Source organism: Pangasianodon hypophthalmus, chromosome 13 (assembly GCF_027358585.1).
Source record: "Pangasianodon hypophthalmus isolate fPanHyp1 chromosome 13, fPanHyp1.pri, whole genome shotgun sequence".
Taxonomy (NCBI): Eukaryota; Metazoa; Chordata; class Actinopteri; order Siluriformes; family Pangasiidae; genus Pangasianodon; species Pangasianodon hypophthalmus.
Genome location: NC_069722.1, coordinates 15,610,893 through 15,628,392, shown reverse-complemented (window position 1 = coordinate 15,628,392; position 17,500 = coordinate 15,610,893). Strand labels below are relative to the sequence as shown.

At 37.5% G+C, this 17,500-nt stretch overlaps 1 protein-coding gene across 3 annotated transcripts; it reads left to right on the top strand.

Moving 5' to 3' along the window:
* Nucleotides 1–618: 618 nt before the first annotated feature.
* stk31 (serine/threonine kinase 31) lies at nt 619–17,388 on the top strand. Of its 3 annotated transcripts, none has more exons than XM_034309802.2 (25): nt 620–787; nt 979–1,082; nt 1,173–1,225; nt 1,444–1,542; nt 2,913–2,984; nt 3,136–3,294; nt 3,815–4,125; nt 4,833–5,016; nt 5,258–5,383; nt 5,600–5,715; nt 6,320–6,476; nt 7,851–7,976; nt 8,269–8,448; nt 8,640–8,756; nt 8,947–9,066; nt 9,190–9,321; nt 9,519–9,620; nt 9,738–9,818; nt 10,105–10,230; nt 11,570–11,689; nt 12,098–12,184; nt 12,995–13,144; nt 15,690–15,815; nt 15,952–16,020; nt 16,100–17,388. In XM_034309802.2, exons 2-25 carry the CDS (start codon nt 1,049–1,051, stop codon nt 16,202–16,204), a joined length of 2,952 nt encoding a protein of 983 aa, XP_034165693.2. In that variant the 5' UTR covers nt 620–787; nt 979–1,048; the 3' UTR covers nt 16,205–17,388. The 3 variants fall into 3 exon arrangements, with proteins under 3 accessions (XP_034165694.2, XP_034165693.2, XP_053095031.1); XM_053239056.1 differs by having other exon boundaries at nt 620–942; nt 1,037–1,082; XM_034309803.2 differs by lacking the exon at nt 12,098–12,184 and having other exon boundaries at nt 619–942; nt 1,037–1,082.
* The last annotated feature ends 112 nt before the right edge of the window (nt 17,389–17,500 follow it).

The window sequence follows — 17,500 nt, the reverse complement described above, 5'->3', positions numbered from 1 at the left end:
TGTGTGTCTCACTGCAGTCAGAATTATCCTCTCAGCTGTGACCCCAAAGGTCAAGTCGCCATTAAGGATCACTTCCGGGTGTTAATTAAGCTCATTAGGATGACTCTCACTGACTATCACTGACTGTTTATTTTTCAAGCTTATGGTCATTTAAAACAAATGAAAACACTTCCAACTCGCCCCTTTGTCCTTTTACACAATTTCTGTACTCCATTTCTAGCAATTTAAAGCAGTAAAGGAAGTGCTGAGTCAGCAATAATAATAATTATAATAATAATAATAATAATAATAATCCACCCAGATGCTGTGTAATGTCAAAACAGGGATGGAAATGAACCCTCAACCCAGTGTTTGATTTAAAAAAAATAAAATAAAAATAAAAAATCTTTTCCATAATGCAGAGTTATGCAAACTGTCCAAATCCCAATTTTCAGTTGTTCCCTTCAGTAGTAACCCCATTAGTGCACTTTTTATTAGCCTTAACGCATCATACATATATATATATATATATATATATATATATATATATATATATATATATATATATATATATATATATATCAACAAAGCAGTATTTTCTTCCACAGCATCAGTTACAGCCTTTAGTGCACTCCATGTAGTCACTGTGAGGGTGCTCTTCTCGAAGTGCCCTTCGTAGGGCGCACTTCACTGGTTTGGAAGCGCTGTGGGTTTCTGAATTCAGAGAAGCTCACATTGCCTAAATACAGAGGATATCAGCATTAAACACACATATTCAAAACCTGACCAGATGAAACATATTCAGCAAGTTGGTACCTCTCTGTATTTCACTTAGTAAGAAACTTCTGGAAGTAGCATCCCGTCGGTTAGAGCAGTTCTCTGGGTTAAACCATTACCACACAGGAGACATCACTCATGTTTACTAGCACTTTACTGCACTGCATGTTAACTTGGGCCGGGGAGGTAAGATGTGATAGAGTTTCTGTTCATGTTTTGTAGGATATGTAGTAACCTAAAACTGAGAGTTAGCTGTATCTGGTCGCCATGTTGGTTTTAGGCGCGAGACTTTATGGAACAATCCAGAGAAGCTAACTCTGAAACAAGTAAGTGGCTTAATAACAGGTCCGAGTTTAGCCAGTGTTTATAAATGATCTGATCCACAGCACAACTCTTGTCTTGCTGTAATGATTTAGTGGAGCTGGTTCTTGTCACTCATGTCGTCGATGCCATCACATTCTGGGCTCAGGTAATTAAATCAGTCCTCCTGGTTGGCTAGTTAGACCTGTTAGTATTGAAATCAGATAAATAAATAAATAGATATCTAGCTACATTAGTAAGTTCTTCTATATTGTGTGTTATGTCTTGTGTATAATGTCTGGATACACCTGGGTTTTTGTATTGCTGGAGTATAATATACAGTACATCTTATACATTTTACAATCCCCATCTGATACTGTTATTAAGAATGTGACTGAGGACAAGGCCTGTGAGAAGATGGATACAGTCCTCGCAGAACAGTGCCCTAATGCACAGAGAGTGAAAGGGAAGCCAAGTCCCCACAAGGTGAGATCAAGCACGGCGTGACAAAATGGGGTCTGGGCTTGTGTGTTTACAGTGATGGAAATCCATCATGATCAGAGTACGTATAGTTCCTTTCATTTTACGTTACGTTTACAACAACTGGCATAGATTCTTATCCAGAACGACTTACAAACCTGCTTTATAGTCTCAAAAAGTTCAGGGTCTACTACCAGATACTAGCAAGCTGAAAACTCTGTTATGCCTGATTTTTTTTGGTGTCATGGACAAAAATTGCACCTCATAAAACAATTCTTTGGTCAATAGTTACAACTGATGGTCTTAAAAAGTACCATTGCAACCAAAGACAGCCAGTTCTGGGTGTGTCAGAATTTTTATGTTAAAATCCTCAGAGTGGGATTTCCTGCTATATAATGGACACGACAGCGCAGGTGATGCAAAACTCACAGCACAGCTATAAATACGGCCATGAGAATGGCTAAACATAAACAGGGATAAATTCACATATTTACAATTTATTTTGGTTTAATTTAATTTGAATCTATTTATTTCTATAAAGCTGTTTGTGACAATGTCCACTGTTAAAAGCGCTATACAGATGAAATTGAATTGAATTGAATTAAACATTAACAGAACAGTCTAATGAAAAGGAAAATATCATTGTTACCTCAAGCTCACTTTGACATGCAGAATTTTCTTTTCTTTTAATCACAGGTCTATCGTTAGAGCATCTTTATTGTATAATCTGATATGAGAACACGTTATCACACAGTAGGCTTGTGCAAAATAATGATATTAATGTCCCTGAATGATATTATGCTTCCACGATATCCAGTGACGTTTACTCCAATTATATGTTATTACCAGACCTGCAAATATTTATGTATTTTGCAGAGGAGCTCAACAATTTAATGTCAGAGTACGGTAGTATGAGTTGTCGGTCAAAAATACATTGAAGAGCAGGAGAACAGGAAGAAATGTGAGCCATGTGGATATTCGACAACTGATTTGTAAAAGGAATATACAGAAAATGTACTGTTGTGTTTTTGTTGTTGTTGTTGTTTTTTGTTTGTTTTGTTTACTGTGCATGACTGCACAACGGATAGTACGGGAGGTGTAATAACTATCAATAAACAGGAAATGGTGGAAATGCTTTTTTCTGTCTATTTTTAGGCTGTTAGTTCTAAGTTATAAATATCATTTATTTTACAGTGGAAAATTAGCAGGGAAAAATCAGTATTGCACAATCCTATCACACAGTCTATAAGCCTATACTCTTATTTTGGCTGCAAAAAGATAGAACCCCTGAGTTAAATGAGAGGTAAGTGGTTTAATAAGAGCGAAGCATCCACAGAACCCTTCACGTCTTTTCTCCCTTTCCTTCTCTGTTGCAGGTTTATGGTGCCTGCTACTCAGGAGACAGATGCTGGTACAGGTGCAAAGTGCAGAAGCAGATAGATGACACAGTAAGCGTAATCACAAATTATGATATAAATAAAATTCAGTCGGAGAATCCTTTTTTGTCTGTTCACATTGATTGCTTAAATGATTGCATGTCTGTCCCATTTAACATAATTTTGGGGTCACGCTTGTCTAAATAACTTTTGTTATGTTTAGTTTCACGTTGCTTATATTGATTATGGGAATGAGGAGGTGGTAGGGAGGTCAGATCTAGTTGAACTGCCAGAGGACTTGCAGTCAGCCGCACTTGCCAAAAGATACAAGTTCTGGGGCTTTCACTTGGCAAGTGAACAGGATTCACCACATTACTCCCAGGTAACTCTATAGTCATGAAGACAACCATGGAAAAATTGAAATGACTGATGAGCTGCAATATGTGAACATCATTTTGTTAGAATCAAGGGTCATGTTTTTGTTTTGGAGTCTGAATGAATATGGACACTTATGCAGATTATTTTGGTTCAGGTTAGATCAGCTTTAATGATATGATTTTTATAATATGAACATAAAGTTGTTCATAATCATGACCATTTCAGGAGACCAAAAGTAAACAGACAAAATAACATACAAAGTTAGTTTTGTAATTGCATACATTTGTACTTTTACAGTAAGTTGTTTTATGCTTATGCTTAATTATTATAAATTATGAGTTATTTAGATTATTTTCACTCTTACATTTGCCTGACGTCATTGCACTGGCACTTCTTTGATACTCTCAGGCATTGTTTCATAATGAATACAGCATGTTGAATTAAAGAGCCAAAATAACAAATCGTGTCACTGAAGGTGAATGTGTATATACATCAGTGTTATGTTTTCTAATTTTATATACCAGGGGAAGTCCTTTCTTCAGAATCTGATATATGGAAAGAAGTTGCGCATTAACATGAAGTCCGAGTGCTTTGATGGAACGATCCTGGTTAAGGCATTTCAGGGCAATCTGGACATTGGTGAAGAAGTGTTAAAGTTTAAATTCGCAACAGTGACTCTTCCAGGCAACAGAGAGAGTCAGTCTCCCGCTAAAGCTCTCCAGAAGCAGACCGGACTGTGGTCTTCCAGGAGACTTCAGGGAGACTGTGATAGCACAGGCTCTTCAGGATATATGCCCAAGTTACGCCCCGTTTTCAAAAAGCCTCAAGTCTTAAAGTAAGATATTTCGCATGATCACACATAATAAGACATTCTTGATGGCAATCTGTAGGGCTGCACTAGAATGGCTAAAATGATATTCTTGAATATACAGTTACAGTATTGCTCAATGTAGAAATTTAGGAAGAAGGCACTTTTACTCTATTACTTTATTCATTTTAAATCAACAGAAAGCAGTCTTTTCATTCATATTTGTGTACAGCTTTATGAAAAAAGATTCAAGGGTTATTTGTATGATTAACAATTGTATCTTTCGGAAAGGAGTTCTACTTGCATCCTCTGCTGTAGGGTTCTCTGTAGGACCTTTAAGGGTTCTGCAAGGGGCAAACCGAAAATCCATGTAGGGTGTATATTATTATGAGCGTACATTTTGTATATTAGAATAAGAATCAGAATAGGACTGCTCTTTGTCAGATCACATTAAGTGAGTGGCTCTTTTAAATGGTAAATGAATGAACCACCATGTGTGCAACCAGATTTTCAAAACATATGAATAGGCGCTCGTGATTTAATGTACCAGTGTTAATAATTATTAATTAGCTAATAAGCTCACTGTAGCTAAAGTGATTGTGATTAAATGTGAATAAGTGTGCAGCCCTAGTCATCTGATTTTATACTGTTGATCCAGAAACACTTGTTAGGATTCAGGTCATAGTGCAAGAGTAAAGACAAACAGTTTCATGCATTTTTCTGTATTGCTTCAGAGAGCAAAGCACCAACAAAACTGTAACAGCTGCCACTGTGCCAGAAGTAATGGCTGCCAATGTGCCAGAAGCAGAGAGGGAGCTGATAAACGAGAGCCAGCAGCCTAATGCAGAGATGGTCATCCAACAGCTGTGTAGTCAGGTCACTGAGCAAATGCCGAGTGAAGCCAAATCAGAGCTGCAGGTGCTCATTCACTCTCATTCTACTTTTTCTAAAGTGTTTCCCCTCATCTCATCATTTATCGCCACTCACTACTCTAAAATCTATATGTTGCACGCACGTCCTGGATCCTTCACAGTTCATGCACATATTTGTTACATAATGCTTCTATCAGCATTCTTACCATTACCACTCGTGTTTTTGATTGACATTATGCACTATGGCTGGGTTAAATATTTCTGCTGTGCTATTTTTGTTTTTGTAGAGGGCAAGAGAAGAGGTGGAAGAGAAAATGAAGGAGTTAAACAAACTTGAGAAGGAGAAGAGTGACCTCCAGAATCATGCAGATCATCTACAGCAGCAGCTGAAGGAAGCCAGATTGGAGCTGCAGGTTAGAGCGAGCACATTTGAGAAGTCAGGGCTATATAAATATATTTTTTAAACCTCAGGCCTTTGATGACTTGAAATGTTCTCAAGACGTCAACCTGCATGCATACAATATGATAAAGGACTTCTTTACCAAGTACTTGAATTTGCACTTATATTGTTTATAAAATGCTTTGACTTATGTTTTCTTTTCTTACTAACTTTTTTGTTTGTTTGACAGAAAGCGAGTGAGGTGTGTCCAGGAAAAGACGAGTGCGTGGAAGTCAACATGGAATCAAGAGTATGTGAGAGGTTCTCTCAACTGGCTGAGAAAGTGGAAGCGGTGAGAAGAAACAGGTAAACGTTTCCATGTTTACTGCAGTTTGTTAGCACAATTTTGGAAGAACATTTATCTAAAAATGTGACTTTTAAAGTGCATAATTGAGCGTTTGCTTTAACATACCTGGTTCACTTTCAAGGCACTAAAGTTGGAGCTCTTTAGGCCTGGTTTATACTTCTGCATTAACACGTGTTTGCAATGCTATACAGGGAGGGGGTTTATGGGTAAGAGTTGCACACAGATGCTTTTTATGCTCTTACGCGTGGTTCTCCATGAGCTGACTGTGTGTCGTGTGGATCTATGATATTCATTCAGGTGAATACTGATTGGTTAGCGAGGAGGGTTTTATCAAGGGTTTCAGAGGAATATTGTTAATAGAACTCAAGTGTAAACAATACAGAATTTAAAAATGAGGTGGCTTCTGAGACTTTGTCTCTTGCTGTACATTTGTGTGGTTCAAGTGAGACTGCCCCCTAGTGGACTCACTCACCTTAAGTGTATGAACACATCACCATCACCGTGTTGCCCTGACATGCTCGCAGATACACGCTCACTGAAGTATACATCAACCCTTACTAGTTGCCTTCAGTTATGTGTTCAAACCCCCTTTGTCGCTTTCAGGGAAAGTAATAAGTGCACTACTGCAGAGGAATGTCTGTCTGAATCCATACCAGTGGTGGTCAACAACAGAATTGTCATGCCTCTTACATCAGAAACACTCGAGATGGCATGGGACGACTACAGACAGGCCTTAAAGCAGCTTAAAGAGTGTCAAAGTGTGAGTATTTTCATCATTTCATATATTCCAATTAGATTGCATACTGGCGCTCTTTATTTCATTTATTCTTTATTTGCACTTCCTGAATGTACACTGGCCGGAATTTACAGGGACTGTGATCACATCTCATTTTCATCTAAAAAATATTTATTTAATGATTTAAATTGTGTCACATAAGAAATCAGCCTGGATTGGATTTTATACAAATACCAACACTCATCCAACTGAGCTCACTGTAAAAGATACTTCAGTTCTCTTTGAATTAATGAACCAACCAATAAATGAACCAACGCTTGCAAACACTGTGAAAAGGGTCAGTAGGCTTTTGTTGCAGAGATTATGTAATATTTTTGTATAACGACCTTTAATTTTGTATGTTTTTTCTGGTCTTTTATGTTCTTTACTGAAAAACAGGAACAGTGTTATGGTTGGTATATTGTATACTATCATACAAATGATTCTAGAAAATAAACATTGCACAGGATAATTCAAAATTCCTCTCAAACAGTAGGAACTGTTTATCTTTGTTCTAACAAAAATTCTTACTAGCTACTGTAAAAACATTTTGAAATATTAATATTAATGTAAATGATGGAAAAATGAGCCCAAAGATGACAGTTTTATAATTACATATTTTAATTGATTCAAAATCAGCTGTTAAACACCACTTTCATAACAGCAAGCTGTTTGGAAGTGTTTCAGAAAAGAAGTTCATTACATCTCAACTACACCAAGCATCATTATGAGTACTGTTGTCATGTGTTGTGGTCAGCTGAGACAGACTGTCAGGATTTGGCAACAAAAGGGGACTACATACAAGGAAAAGCACTTGATACCTGTAAACCATGGTGGATCATTGATGCTTTTGGGCTGTTTCATGGCTGGAGAGTTTACTTACTTACTTACTTACTTACTTACTTACTTATAGGACCAGACTGGGCCATAGATCATGCTTACAACACGATGATGAGCCAAACATGCTCAACAATGAAAAGGTTCAAGACACAAAATCCCTGTTTTGCAATGACCATCTCAGTCTCAGGATTTGAATCCTACTGAAAACCTGTGCATGGAATTAAAGAGGGAAGTCCACATGTACAAACCTAATAATATAAAAGAGCACAAAGTGTTCTGCATGGAGATGTGGACCTTATTACATAAAGTCTCACTTCTGTTATTCTCTCCATGGCAGGTGGCACAAAATATTAATTGAGGGCTGATATTTTAAGAGCCAATAATCTAATGGGTTTTTGTAGAAGACCTGAAGAAAAAAATCAGTGTTTGGGGGGCAAACTTCATTTTCATGAAGTGTGCTAATAATTTTGAAGGACACTGTACATTTTTGTACAACATGTATGTTGCATGTTCTGTCAGAAGGGGGAGTTGGAGGACCTGGTGAACAGCAGGAATCGGGCTCGCAGTGTTCTCCTAACTGCCATAGATGACTTCCTTCTGGTGGTGGGCAATCTGCCAATTACTGATCGCTTGAACACCCTAAAGGTGTGTGTGTGTGTGTGGAAATAGGTTGATATAGTTCTAGTTAATAAGTAGGCCAAACCTTTTTTTAAATCTAATTTAAATGACTGCGTTTAAATAGATGTCTTCAGTCAACAGTGTAATAATGTGTGTGTGTGTGTGTGTGTGTGTGTGTGGAAATAGGTTGATATAGCTCTAGTTAATAAGTAGGCCAAATCTTTTTTTTTTATCTAATTTAAATGACTGTGGTTCAGTAGATATCTTCAGTCAACAGTGTAATAATGTGTGTGTCTCTTGTCTCCCAACTGTTTACCAGGATGTCAGCTCATCACTGATGGCTGTGTTTGGTTCAGTCTCAACAGATGATGTTCAGGATCAGTTTTTAGAACAATTCTGTGAGTGGAGAACTCAAAAGCATCATAACTTCAGAAATGTGCGTCAGGCGACAGATAAGGCCCTCTGTGCTCTCAGTGACTGGGCAGCCAACACCAGCAAGGTACAGCGCAAAACCGAATTAAAACTCTGTTACGCTGAACTAATGTGTTAGTTATTAAGTAATATTAAGAAATTTAATAATTAAGTGTGTACCTGATAGTGAAAATGGATAAAAAAAAAATAACACAGTATAAAGGCATTGTTTTTCTTATCTGTATCTTGCAAGAGATCACTCTAATAATTTGTCTTTAGTTTTTCTGCTTGACAGAGAAGACTGCTGTGACCCTGGAAGCTGTTGGTGCAGGAGTGGATGAGCTTCTGAAGCAGGCGGAGTCTGATGTGTGTGAGGAGCTGAACAGTAAATTCTTTGTGAGCGTGAAAGGCTCTTAATTTCCTCACATACTCAGAAATTTTTATTTTGTTGAATGATAAACCAGAAATTCTGTCTGATTGTATGTAAGCATTTGGATGTTCAGTGCTGCTATCAGTGTTTATTCTTTAAGCTTTTAGTAATCTTCCTTGAGTCTGCTGGACATGAATTGTTCATTGTGTTTCTTAGGATCAAAATCCCGAGGACATGAAAATAATGTCTACTGCATGCCGTATAGTGATGCAGCGTATCCAAAAAGAGGAGCATCTACTTCGTGGCCTCAGAGAGATGTATGAAGATAACAAAAAGGTAAGAAGAGAACCCAAATTGTAATACTGGATGGCTGTTAATTTATTGTTACTTAAAGAGCAGCTTCCTGTTAATAGTTATGAGAAGCTGTGTAGCTTACACTTTTTTCAACGTGTGTGCCAGTTTAAGGAGGACATGGTGCAATGGCAGAACAGCTCACCTAAAGCAGATGAGCTCTTACACATAAAGAAACGCATCAAGAGCCTGCGTTCACAGTTGCGTTGGAAACTGGTAGAGGTGGGCTGCCTGGAAGAGGTAACGATATCCACATATATTCGATATTGCATTCCGTCAGTGTTTCTTAAATATATTTTTTTTTTGTTGTCGCGTAAATGTTTTTCAGTTTAGCTCATTTGACAGTACAGAAAGTGTGGCACTTTATTGCAGCAGTATTGACTCAAGTGAAAAATAGGAATATATCAATAATATTAATTGGACTTTGTATTTGACAGGCTGATGACCTGGATCTGCCTGAGATTCTTAGGAAAAAGGAAGAGATTGCTGAAACAAGGAATGCTCTCTTTCAGCAAATTAGGCAAGAGAAAGAGCAATATGTAAGCTTCAGCTTGAATTTTATTTATTTATTTATTTATTTATTAATTACATAACTGGATAATCTGCTTACTGGATAACTGGATAATGATACAGGAATTTTCTCTATCATTATGTAGGTAAAACTCTGTGAGCTGGTTAAAGGAAACTTTCCTGAGCTTCTGCTGCTGTATCCTGAGGCAGACATCAGCAGTTACCTGGTGAGTCATCAAAACATAACTGAATTATAGCAAAATCTTACTGATCAGTTCAACTAAAATTAGACAATAGAGCACTGTGTGTTCCTTGTTTAAAGACCTACACTGAATGTGAGTATTTTAACTTTGCCTTCACACTTCAGGTTCCAAATTTGCAGCTTGAAACAATTTTGCTGTGATCACTGAAACCATTTTATTTACTTATTATTATTTTTGACACTTTTATTTGTGTTTGTTTTTGAAGTTTTTGATTGCTGGTTAATTAAGATCTGTGTGTGCATATTGCCAGCTCTCTGAGGGGCTGTTAATGAAGAGTTTGGATCGAGACATATTTGATGCTGAGCCAATGAGAGAGCTGAGTGGGCGCAGACCACTAGTGTGTACCGAGTTCCAGTGCCAGAAGGTGGTGCTCAAGGTAACTGAGTCATGGATGCTGTTTTGGGACAGCCTTCTTAGTCACTAGAAGCTGAAGAAAACTGGGGACCCTCTTCAGAAAATCGGTTTGCTTTTATTAAGCTTAATTAATCACAAGCCCTGGAAGCCACTCTTACAACATACCTACACCTCGCTTACCTAAGAGCACGGCAAACTTACAACAGGAAAATACAAAGCATATATTATTTACATATTTGCATACAGCTGTTTTCATTGGATGGCTCTGAGTAAACATCGTTTACTCCGGTGATTTATTTCTGCATTTTATATCATCCCATTATAGCTGTTTTTTCAAAATAACACAATGCTCCCTCTTTCTTCCTTCCACAGTGGATTGTTGGGTAAGCTCAATGTGATAAGCACCTAAGCCTTCCAGTCAGACATCTGTTCTGAGGGAGTGAGGAAAAACAGCACCCATACCAAAATACAGAACACTCTATCCCAGTCTAAAATACAGTAAAGTATATATAAACATACTACATTGATCAAAATAATGCTAATATCAGTATAAAAATATTAAAACTTAGTCAGTGTAAACTGATTATGAAAATCTTTCAGGTTTTACTTCACTGTAATATATGGTGATGGATCATTACTGCTTTAAGGCTGGAGATTGATGGCATCATGAATTCTGCTAAGTACTGGGATATTTTAGCTCAAAACCTGCCAGGGGCTTAAGACTTGGTTGTAGACAGCTCCTTCAAAAAATTAATGACTCTAAATACAAATATAAATCAACACATAACAGAGCACTAAACTGTTAGTTTGTAATGGCTTGCTCACTCTCCAGAGTGAACTCTATTGGAACTCTATTGGAAATTTGTGGTCTGAATTGAAGAGGCCAGTCTACCTGCGCAAACCTGATGATGATGATAAGAAAAAGAAGAAGAAGAAGAAGAAGAAGAAACAAACCAAAAAAAGTCTTTAAATGCTCTCCATGTAGGATGGATCAATGTTTTAGTTAGACTTTACAGTATGAAGCTCTGTGCTGTTCTTCTGTCCAGGGGAGGTGTCACTAATTACAGAGGAGCCGATATTTTTGCATTTCTGTTGTGTTTTGCACTTCTGGTAATATTTTCACGCCTTCTTATTGGCTGTTGCTAGCCCAATTTTGAACATAACTTGGTTGAAATATATATAGGTTCTCAACTCTTAGTCTCTCACCAGATCCATGGCTTATCAGTGGCTTAATTACCAAACCTTTCAGTAGTTATATTTGTTATGGTGGGAGCATAAAAACATAAGACTGTGCAGGGCAGTGGCTATTAAGGATCGGAGTTGAGAATCTCAGCTGAGTATTTTCTCTTTTTTGGTGCCAGGGCTACTCTGTGGATGAAGAGTCAGAAGTGAGGATGATTAAGCAGGCCGCGCAATATCACAAAGCTCAGAATCAGCATCCCTCCACTGCCATGCCTCTGCTGGGCCTGTTCTTCGGCAAGGTGCTCTCTTAATACAGCTCAGTTGTTTTTGTTTGTGTTCCTTGCTTTAACTCCCTGCTTTTGCCAGGTGAAAAATAGGCATCTTAAGAACCAGAGGTTTTACTGTCAGATCTGAACATGATGCAGGCTTTGTGACAGACAGCCTGTGGTAGCAAATGTAAAGTGTCAGTCTGTGGTAGTGACTCTGCAGTTAAGGCTCTGGACTAATGATCAGAAGGTTGGTACTGCCTCTGTCAAGCTGCTGTTGTTAATCAAGGTCCCTTAACCTTGAATTAAAAGTCACTGGGAAATGAGTAAATTTAATTGTACTGCCTAGAAGACTGTGTATATCCACAGATAAAGGAAGAAACCATAATGTTTTTAGGTAGATTTTTTTTAAAATCTAATTGTGTAGAATGTGTGTTTCAGTCGGATCCTCTGGCCTACATCATGGTGCCTTACTACTCGAATGGGAGTCTGAAAGCTTTGCAGAAACTCAGCCCACTGACACCTTCTGTGAGTGCTCTGTTTATCCACTATATGGCAAAAAGTATGTGGACACCTGACAAAACACACCTAGAGTGTTTGTTGAACATCCCATTCCAGATTTAGTTCCCACTTTGCTGTTATAATAACCTCTACTCCTGTGGAAAGCTTTCCACTAGATTTTGAAGCTGTGGGGATTTGCCCATTCAGCCACAAGAGCATTAGTGAGGTCAGGCGGTGATGTTGGACTAGGAGGCCTGGCACGTACTCAGGGTTCCAGTTCATCCCAAAGGTGTTCAGTGGGGTTGAATTCGGGGCTCGGGGCTCGGGGCTCCAACTTTGGCAAACCCTGTCTTCATGGATCTCGCTTTGTGCACAGGGGCATTGTCATGTTGAAACAGGTTTGGGCCTTTTAGTTTCAGTGAAGGAAAATCTTAAAGCTACAGATTACAAACACATCCTAGACAATTGTATGCTTCCAACTCTGTGACAGCAGTTTGAGGAAGGCTCACATATGGGTGTGATGATCTGGTGTACACGAACTTTTGGCCATGTTGTGTCTATTCTCACAGCAGCAAATAATGAAAGATAACTGTGGTTTGGAAGCCTTTTTTCAATCAACTTAAAGCTCATGAAGTTCAAAAATGTAAAGCCACAATAGTAATATGGATGTGAATGAAAATGATTTTTCTTTCAGAAGAAAGATTGCAAAGTGCTTGGATTATGGCTAAATTGTAACTTGTAGCACTATGCACTATATGATGTACTCTATAGTGATATACTCTATCGTAATATACTGTTTGCTCATTGCAGTGTGGTTCACTCTGATTTGGCTTGTAGGAGATTAGGAGGGGGATGAGAGGAGTACTTCTTGGGCTACGGAGTCTGCATGAATCCTGCATTACACATGCCTCTCTGAATGCCAGCAACGTGTTTGTTCTCAACCGAGAGCAAGGCATCGTAGGGGATTTTGATTTCACAAAGACACCAGTGAGTATCTCTATCATTCAAAATTAACTATAAACATGCAGAGTAAGTATTTGAATGGGTTTAACAACTATGTGGTGAACTGTCACGCTGACTAGCATTGGGTCAGTAATCAGTATTATCACTGATCAATATATTATCAGCATTTGGAAACTATCCTGAGGTCTTTTGTACACAGGACAATGACATTTTTACAAGCTTATATTTTGACTGACCATATTTTGAGTGAGTGTTGGTTCTAAATACCAGACTTCTGAAACTAAGCAGCCTGTTTAGCCAGCTATAGGTGTTCATCCCATAAAGCCAGTGGGCATGAATGGTCAAACTGCTTTTACAATATAATTGCAGTAACTGCTGTTTATAGCCCATTGTGGTTTAATGGTTTATTAGCATTATTCACAAGAATTATTAACTAATATTAGAAAATTGTCCAAAACAAGCACTTTTAATGCTTTGAGCTAGATTTCAAAACAGGTAAGCACAAATATGAACAATTTTAGTAAAGTGACCTACATTGTGTAAAGTACTCTTTTCAACAGTAAAAACAGTATAAAATATTTAAATATTTCCTCTATTAAATATTATTTTATTTGATATATTGAACTTTAATAGATCTGTGTAAACAAGTACTGCATGGCTGTTTGACTGAAAATAGATTTAATGTACTCTGCATGTTCCCACTTAATTTGCCACCACTTTAATTAACAATAAGAATGGCCATTTGATTGAAAACAAGAGTGGTCTCTGACTTTAGCACAGTACTGTATACAGTAGCTGGGAGAGTGTGTGTTTCAGATACTAACACAAGTCTGTCCTCCTTAACTTACTACCACGATTACCAAACTTTGCTTGAAACAAAGCTTGTTTTCCATGTTGTGCAAGAAAAGGCTCATAGAGTACTAACTAATCCTCTTCAGAGGTTAAAAAAAATAATAATAATAGTTAAATAATAATAAAAAAAATCTAATAATAATATTAGAAGTCTGTTTCAAAATTCGTGACTTAAATGCGAATTAATTAGTTGTTAAACTTTGAACCTCTGCTATAAATCTATACATTGGATGACAGTATTTCTGATATGTTTTACATAATTATAATTTTTATCATATCATTACCTTATTCTCTGTCAGTTACGTCACTGAGCCCGGAAGCAGCAGCACAGTTTCTGACCAGCTTTGATTGATAAACCTGGGTACTGTAGTTCTGTCTTGGGTTGCAAGGATTGCTGTATATCTTAACTGTATTTTCATGTCTGCTTCAGCTTTCTTTCCCTTCTCCTTTTTTGTTTTTTCTTTTTTTGTATTTGTCTCATAGGTACTTCCATTGCTGTTTGCCAGTAACTTCTGCCATGCAATGGTCTCAGTATAACTAGCTGCTATATAACTCTACTGTAACCAGTTGCAGTTAAAATGTGATCATGCTGGACATCTTGATGTAAACATCTTGAAGCTACTTATCAATAGTTCCATTGCCATGTTACTGTAAGCGGTTGGTTAGCTATGCTTGCTGGATAATTATGGCTACTGAACAGCAAAAGAATCAGTTGTGATAAAGGACTTGCTAGCTATATGACACTTACAACTTACCAGAGCACTGCAGCTTGACACTTCTCTCATTCCCTTATCTCGCTGCACATTAGTGCTTATGGGATGCTCCGTGCTCATTATATTTAGAATTAAGAATTATATTGGTTCTGAAACCCTTGATAAAACCCACAGAAAAGAGGTCACAAAGTTTCTGGGTGCTTTTCAGTATGTGCAGAAAGAATGTTTCTGTTTTTTGCTCCCCTCTTTTTCCCCCATCCAGGAAAACTATACTGTAATAGTGAAATGATATTTCACTATTGCACTATTTAGACTCTGTTTACTAAGATGGCAAGACACTTAAAAGCAAGTTGAAGCTAGATTGTTGGTAGCAAATAACTCACTAGCTAAGGTTGGCAAGTTATCTTAATTTAATGCCTCGTAGCTGTCCATAATCCAGCAGTATGGCAGAAAGCTGCAGTGTGTTGTGCCCCAAGCCTAATGTTTTTTCCCCTCACAGTGCATTTCAGAAGTCACAGACACATATCTTACATGGTTATACGTTCTCATAAACCAGTGTGACCTTGCAAAACTCCACACTTACCTTGCTTCCTCCTATAAACTCTGGTGTAATTCGAATAATGAACTGAGGTTCTAATTTGTTATACCCTATTGGTAAATTTTACTTGATTTTTTATTAAAATCACACATTAAGGTAAAAATTTCAGACAGATTCTTTAACATATGTAAATGTATTTTTGACAGTGATAAAGTGAAAAATGGAGCTAACTTGTAGGATCTTCATAAAGAAGTATGATTAAATGTTTGGAGGGGAAATTACCAAATGCACCATATATAATTTTTCATCAAAACTAATGCTGATCATAATTCAACTGCAGTATCATTTTTTCCCTGTATATCAGTATGAGTTTGTAACCTGTGAAGAGAAATCAGACTCTTGTTCGGTACTTGTCTTTTTGAAGAAATGTGGAATCCTATATGTATATTTGTTTTGTGATTTTCAGGAGCAGAGGGCTGTGGACTGTGGCATGGTGGCTGGCTCTATCAGTCTGGTGGCTCCAGAGCTAAGACAGAGTGAGCCACCCTCTCCAGCCACGGACATGTACGCTTTCGGAGGCCTCATGCTCTGGGTAGGATGCTTGAGTGATAAACTGCATATAATAATTCTCGTTTTTCATAGGGAAATACTTGGTTTTAATTTAAAAAAATAAATAAAAATAAAAAAAAGGTTTTCCGAGGTTAAACAAACATGTTTTCTGTTTTCAGCTTCATGCTCCTGACTGCACTGGAGATGTGGACAATGAGCATGGCCCAGGGTTGTCTGGATTACAGCTGGTAGGTGAATATTTCCTGGAAAGTACTTTCATAGTGAGCTTTTATCTGCTTATATAATTCTTAATTGTGCCCCTGACAGGGTGTCAAAGTCCAAACTCTCCTCTCAAAGCTGCTGGTCTGTTCTGGAAGACTGTCAGCTGCTGAAGCACTGTGTGATGATTACTTCCTCTCACTTGAAAACTGAAAAAAAAGAAGAAGAAGAAGAATATAAAATTGTGTTCATTTTTGTTGCACTGATTGTTATAGTTTTAATTATTTGTTTTTTGTTAAAAAAGAGAAATAATCAAGAAGGATACTTTTGAAGTTTTGTTTAAACAAATAAAATATACCTAATAATGTTGATGATGTGCTGAACAACTTACAACATGGCACCTTTTGTTTGAACCCACCCTTTTTTTCAAGTGATCAGAAATATGTAACTGACATGTGTTTCTTGTTGCCACCCAGGTGTGCCCTGTTACACTGATTGTTTAAACAATTAATAGCTCTGAATGTCTACTCTTGGTTTGAGCTCTGGGTTTCACCTGTGAAGACTCAATTTGTTAAAAAAGATAAACCAACATGAAGACCAGAGAGCTGTCTATGGGAGAAAAGCAAGCCATTCTGAAGCTGAGAAAAGAGGGAAAATCAGAGCCATTGCATAAGAACTGGGCATAGCCAATACAACAATTTGGAATGTACTGAATAAGAAAGAAACCACTGGTGTGCTAACAATCAGACACTGAACAGGTCAGCCAAGGAAAACAACAGCAGTTTGATGACAGACTGTAAGAGCTGTGAAGAAAAACCCAAAAACAGCAGTCAGTGACATCACCAACAACCTCCACAGGGCAGGGGTGAAGGTATCACAATCCACCGTTTGAAGGAGACCTCAAGAGCAGAAATATAGAAACCATACCACAAGATGCAAACCACTCATCAGCAGTAAGATGAGTAAATGAGTAGTAAATTTATTTATTTTTGTGGGTCTCCCCAAATCGTTGACGGTGTCTCGTATTTCAGACGCATGACTGAGTACATAAACAATAACCGCTTTATTAAAATGCAGTTACTGGACGTCGTTTCATTATCCAGAGGTAAAGAAGTAATGTCTCAAAGATGCCTTCAGCAAGAGCAAGAGCCTTTTAAAACATTTTTCAGTCCTACTGGCTTATGTGCATAAAGCATGGTTGACATTACCATTTGTTATACTATAATATAACGTATACATGGATGCTCTTGAATAAAAGGACACTTGATTACACAAGCTTGATTCGAGGGTGAATGAATGACTATGGGGCATATTAACTTCTAACATTTCACTTCTCTTTTTTCTGGTTAAATACTGAAAAAAGTATATGTTTTATTCATAAAACAAAGACCACAAATTTGTACCAGACATTTGTAAAATTAATGTGAAAAAAAAATGCTTTGAGCACTAAGTATCTTTCCACAAAGTTGAGAAAACAAAAAGTGTTATAGGTTGTGCCCCCCTCTCTTC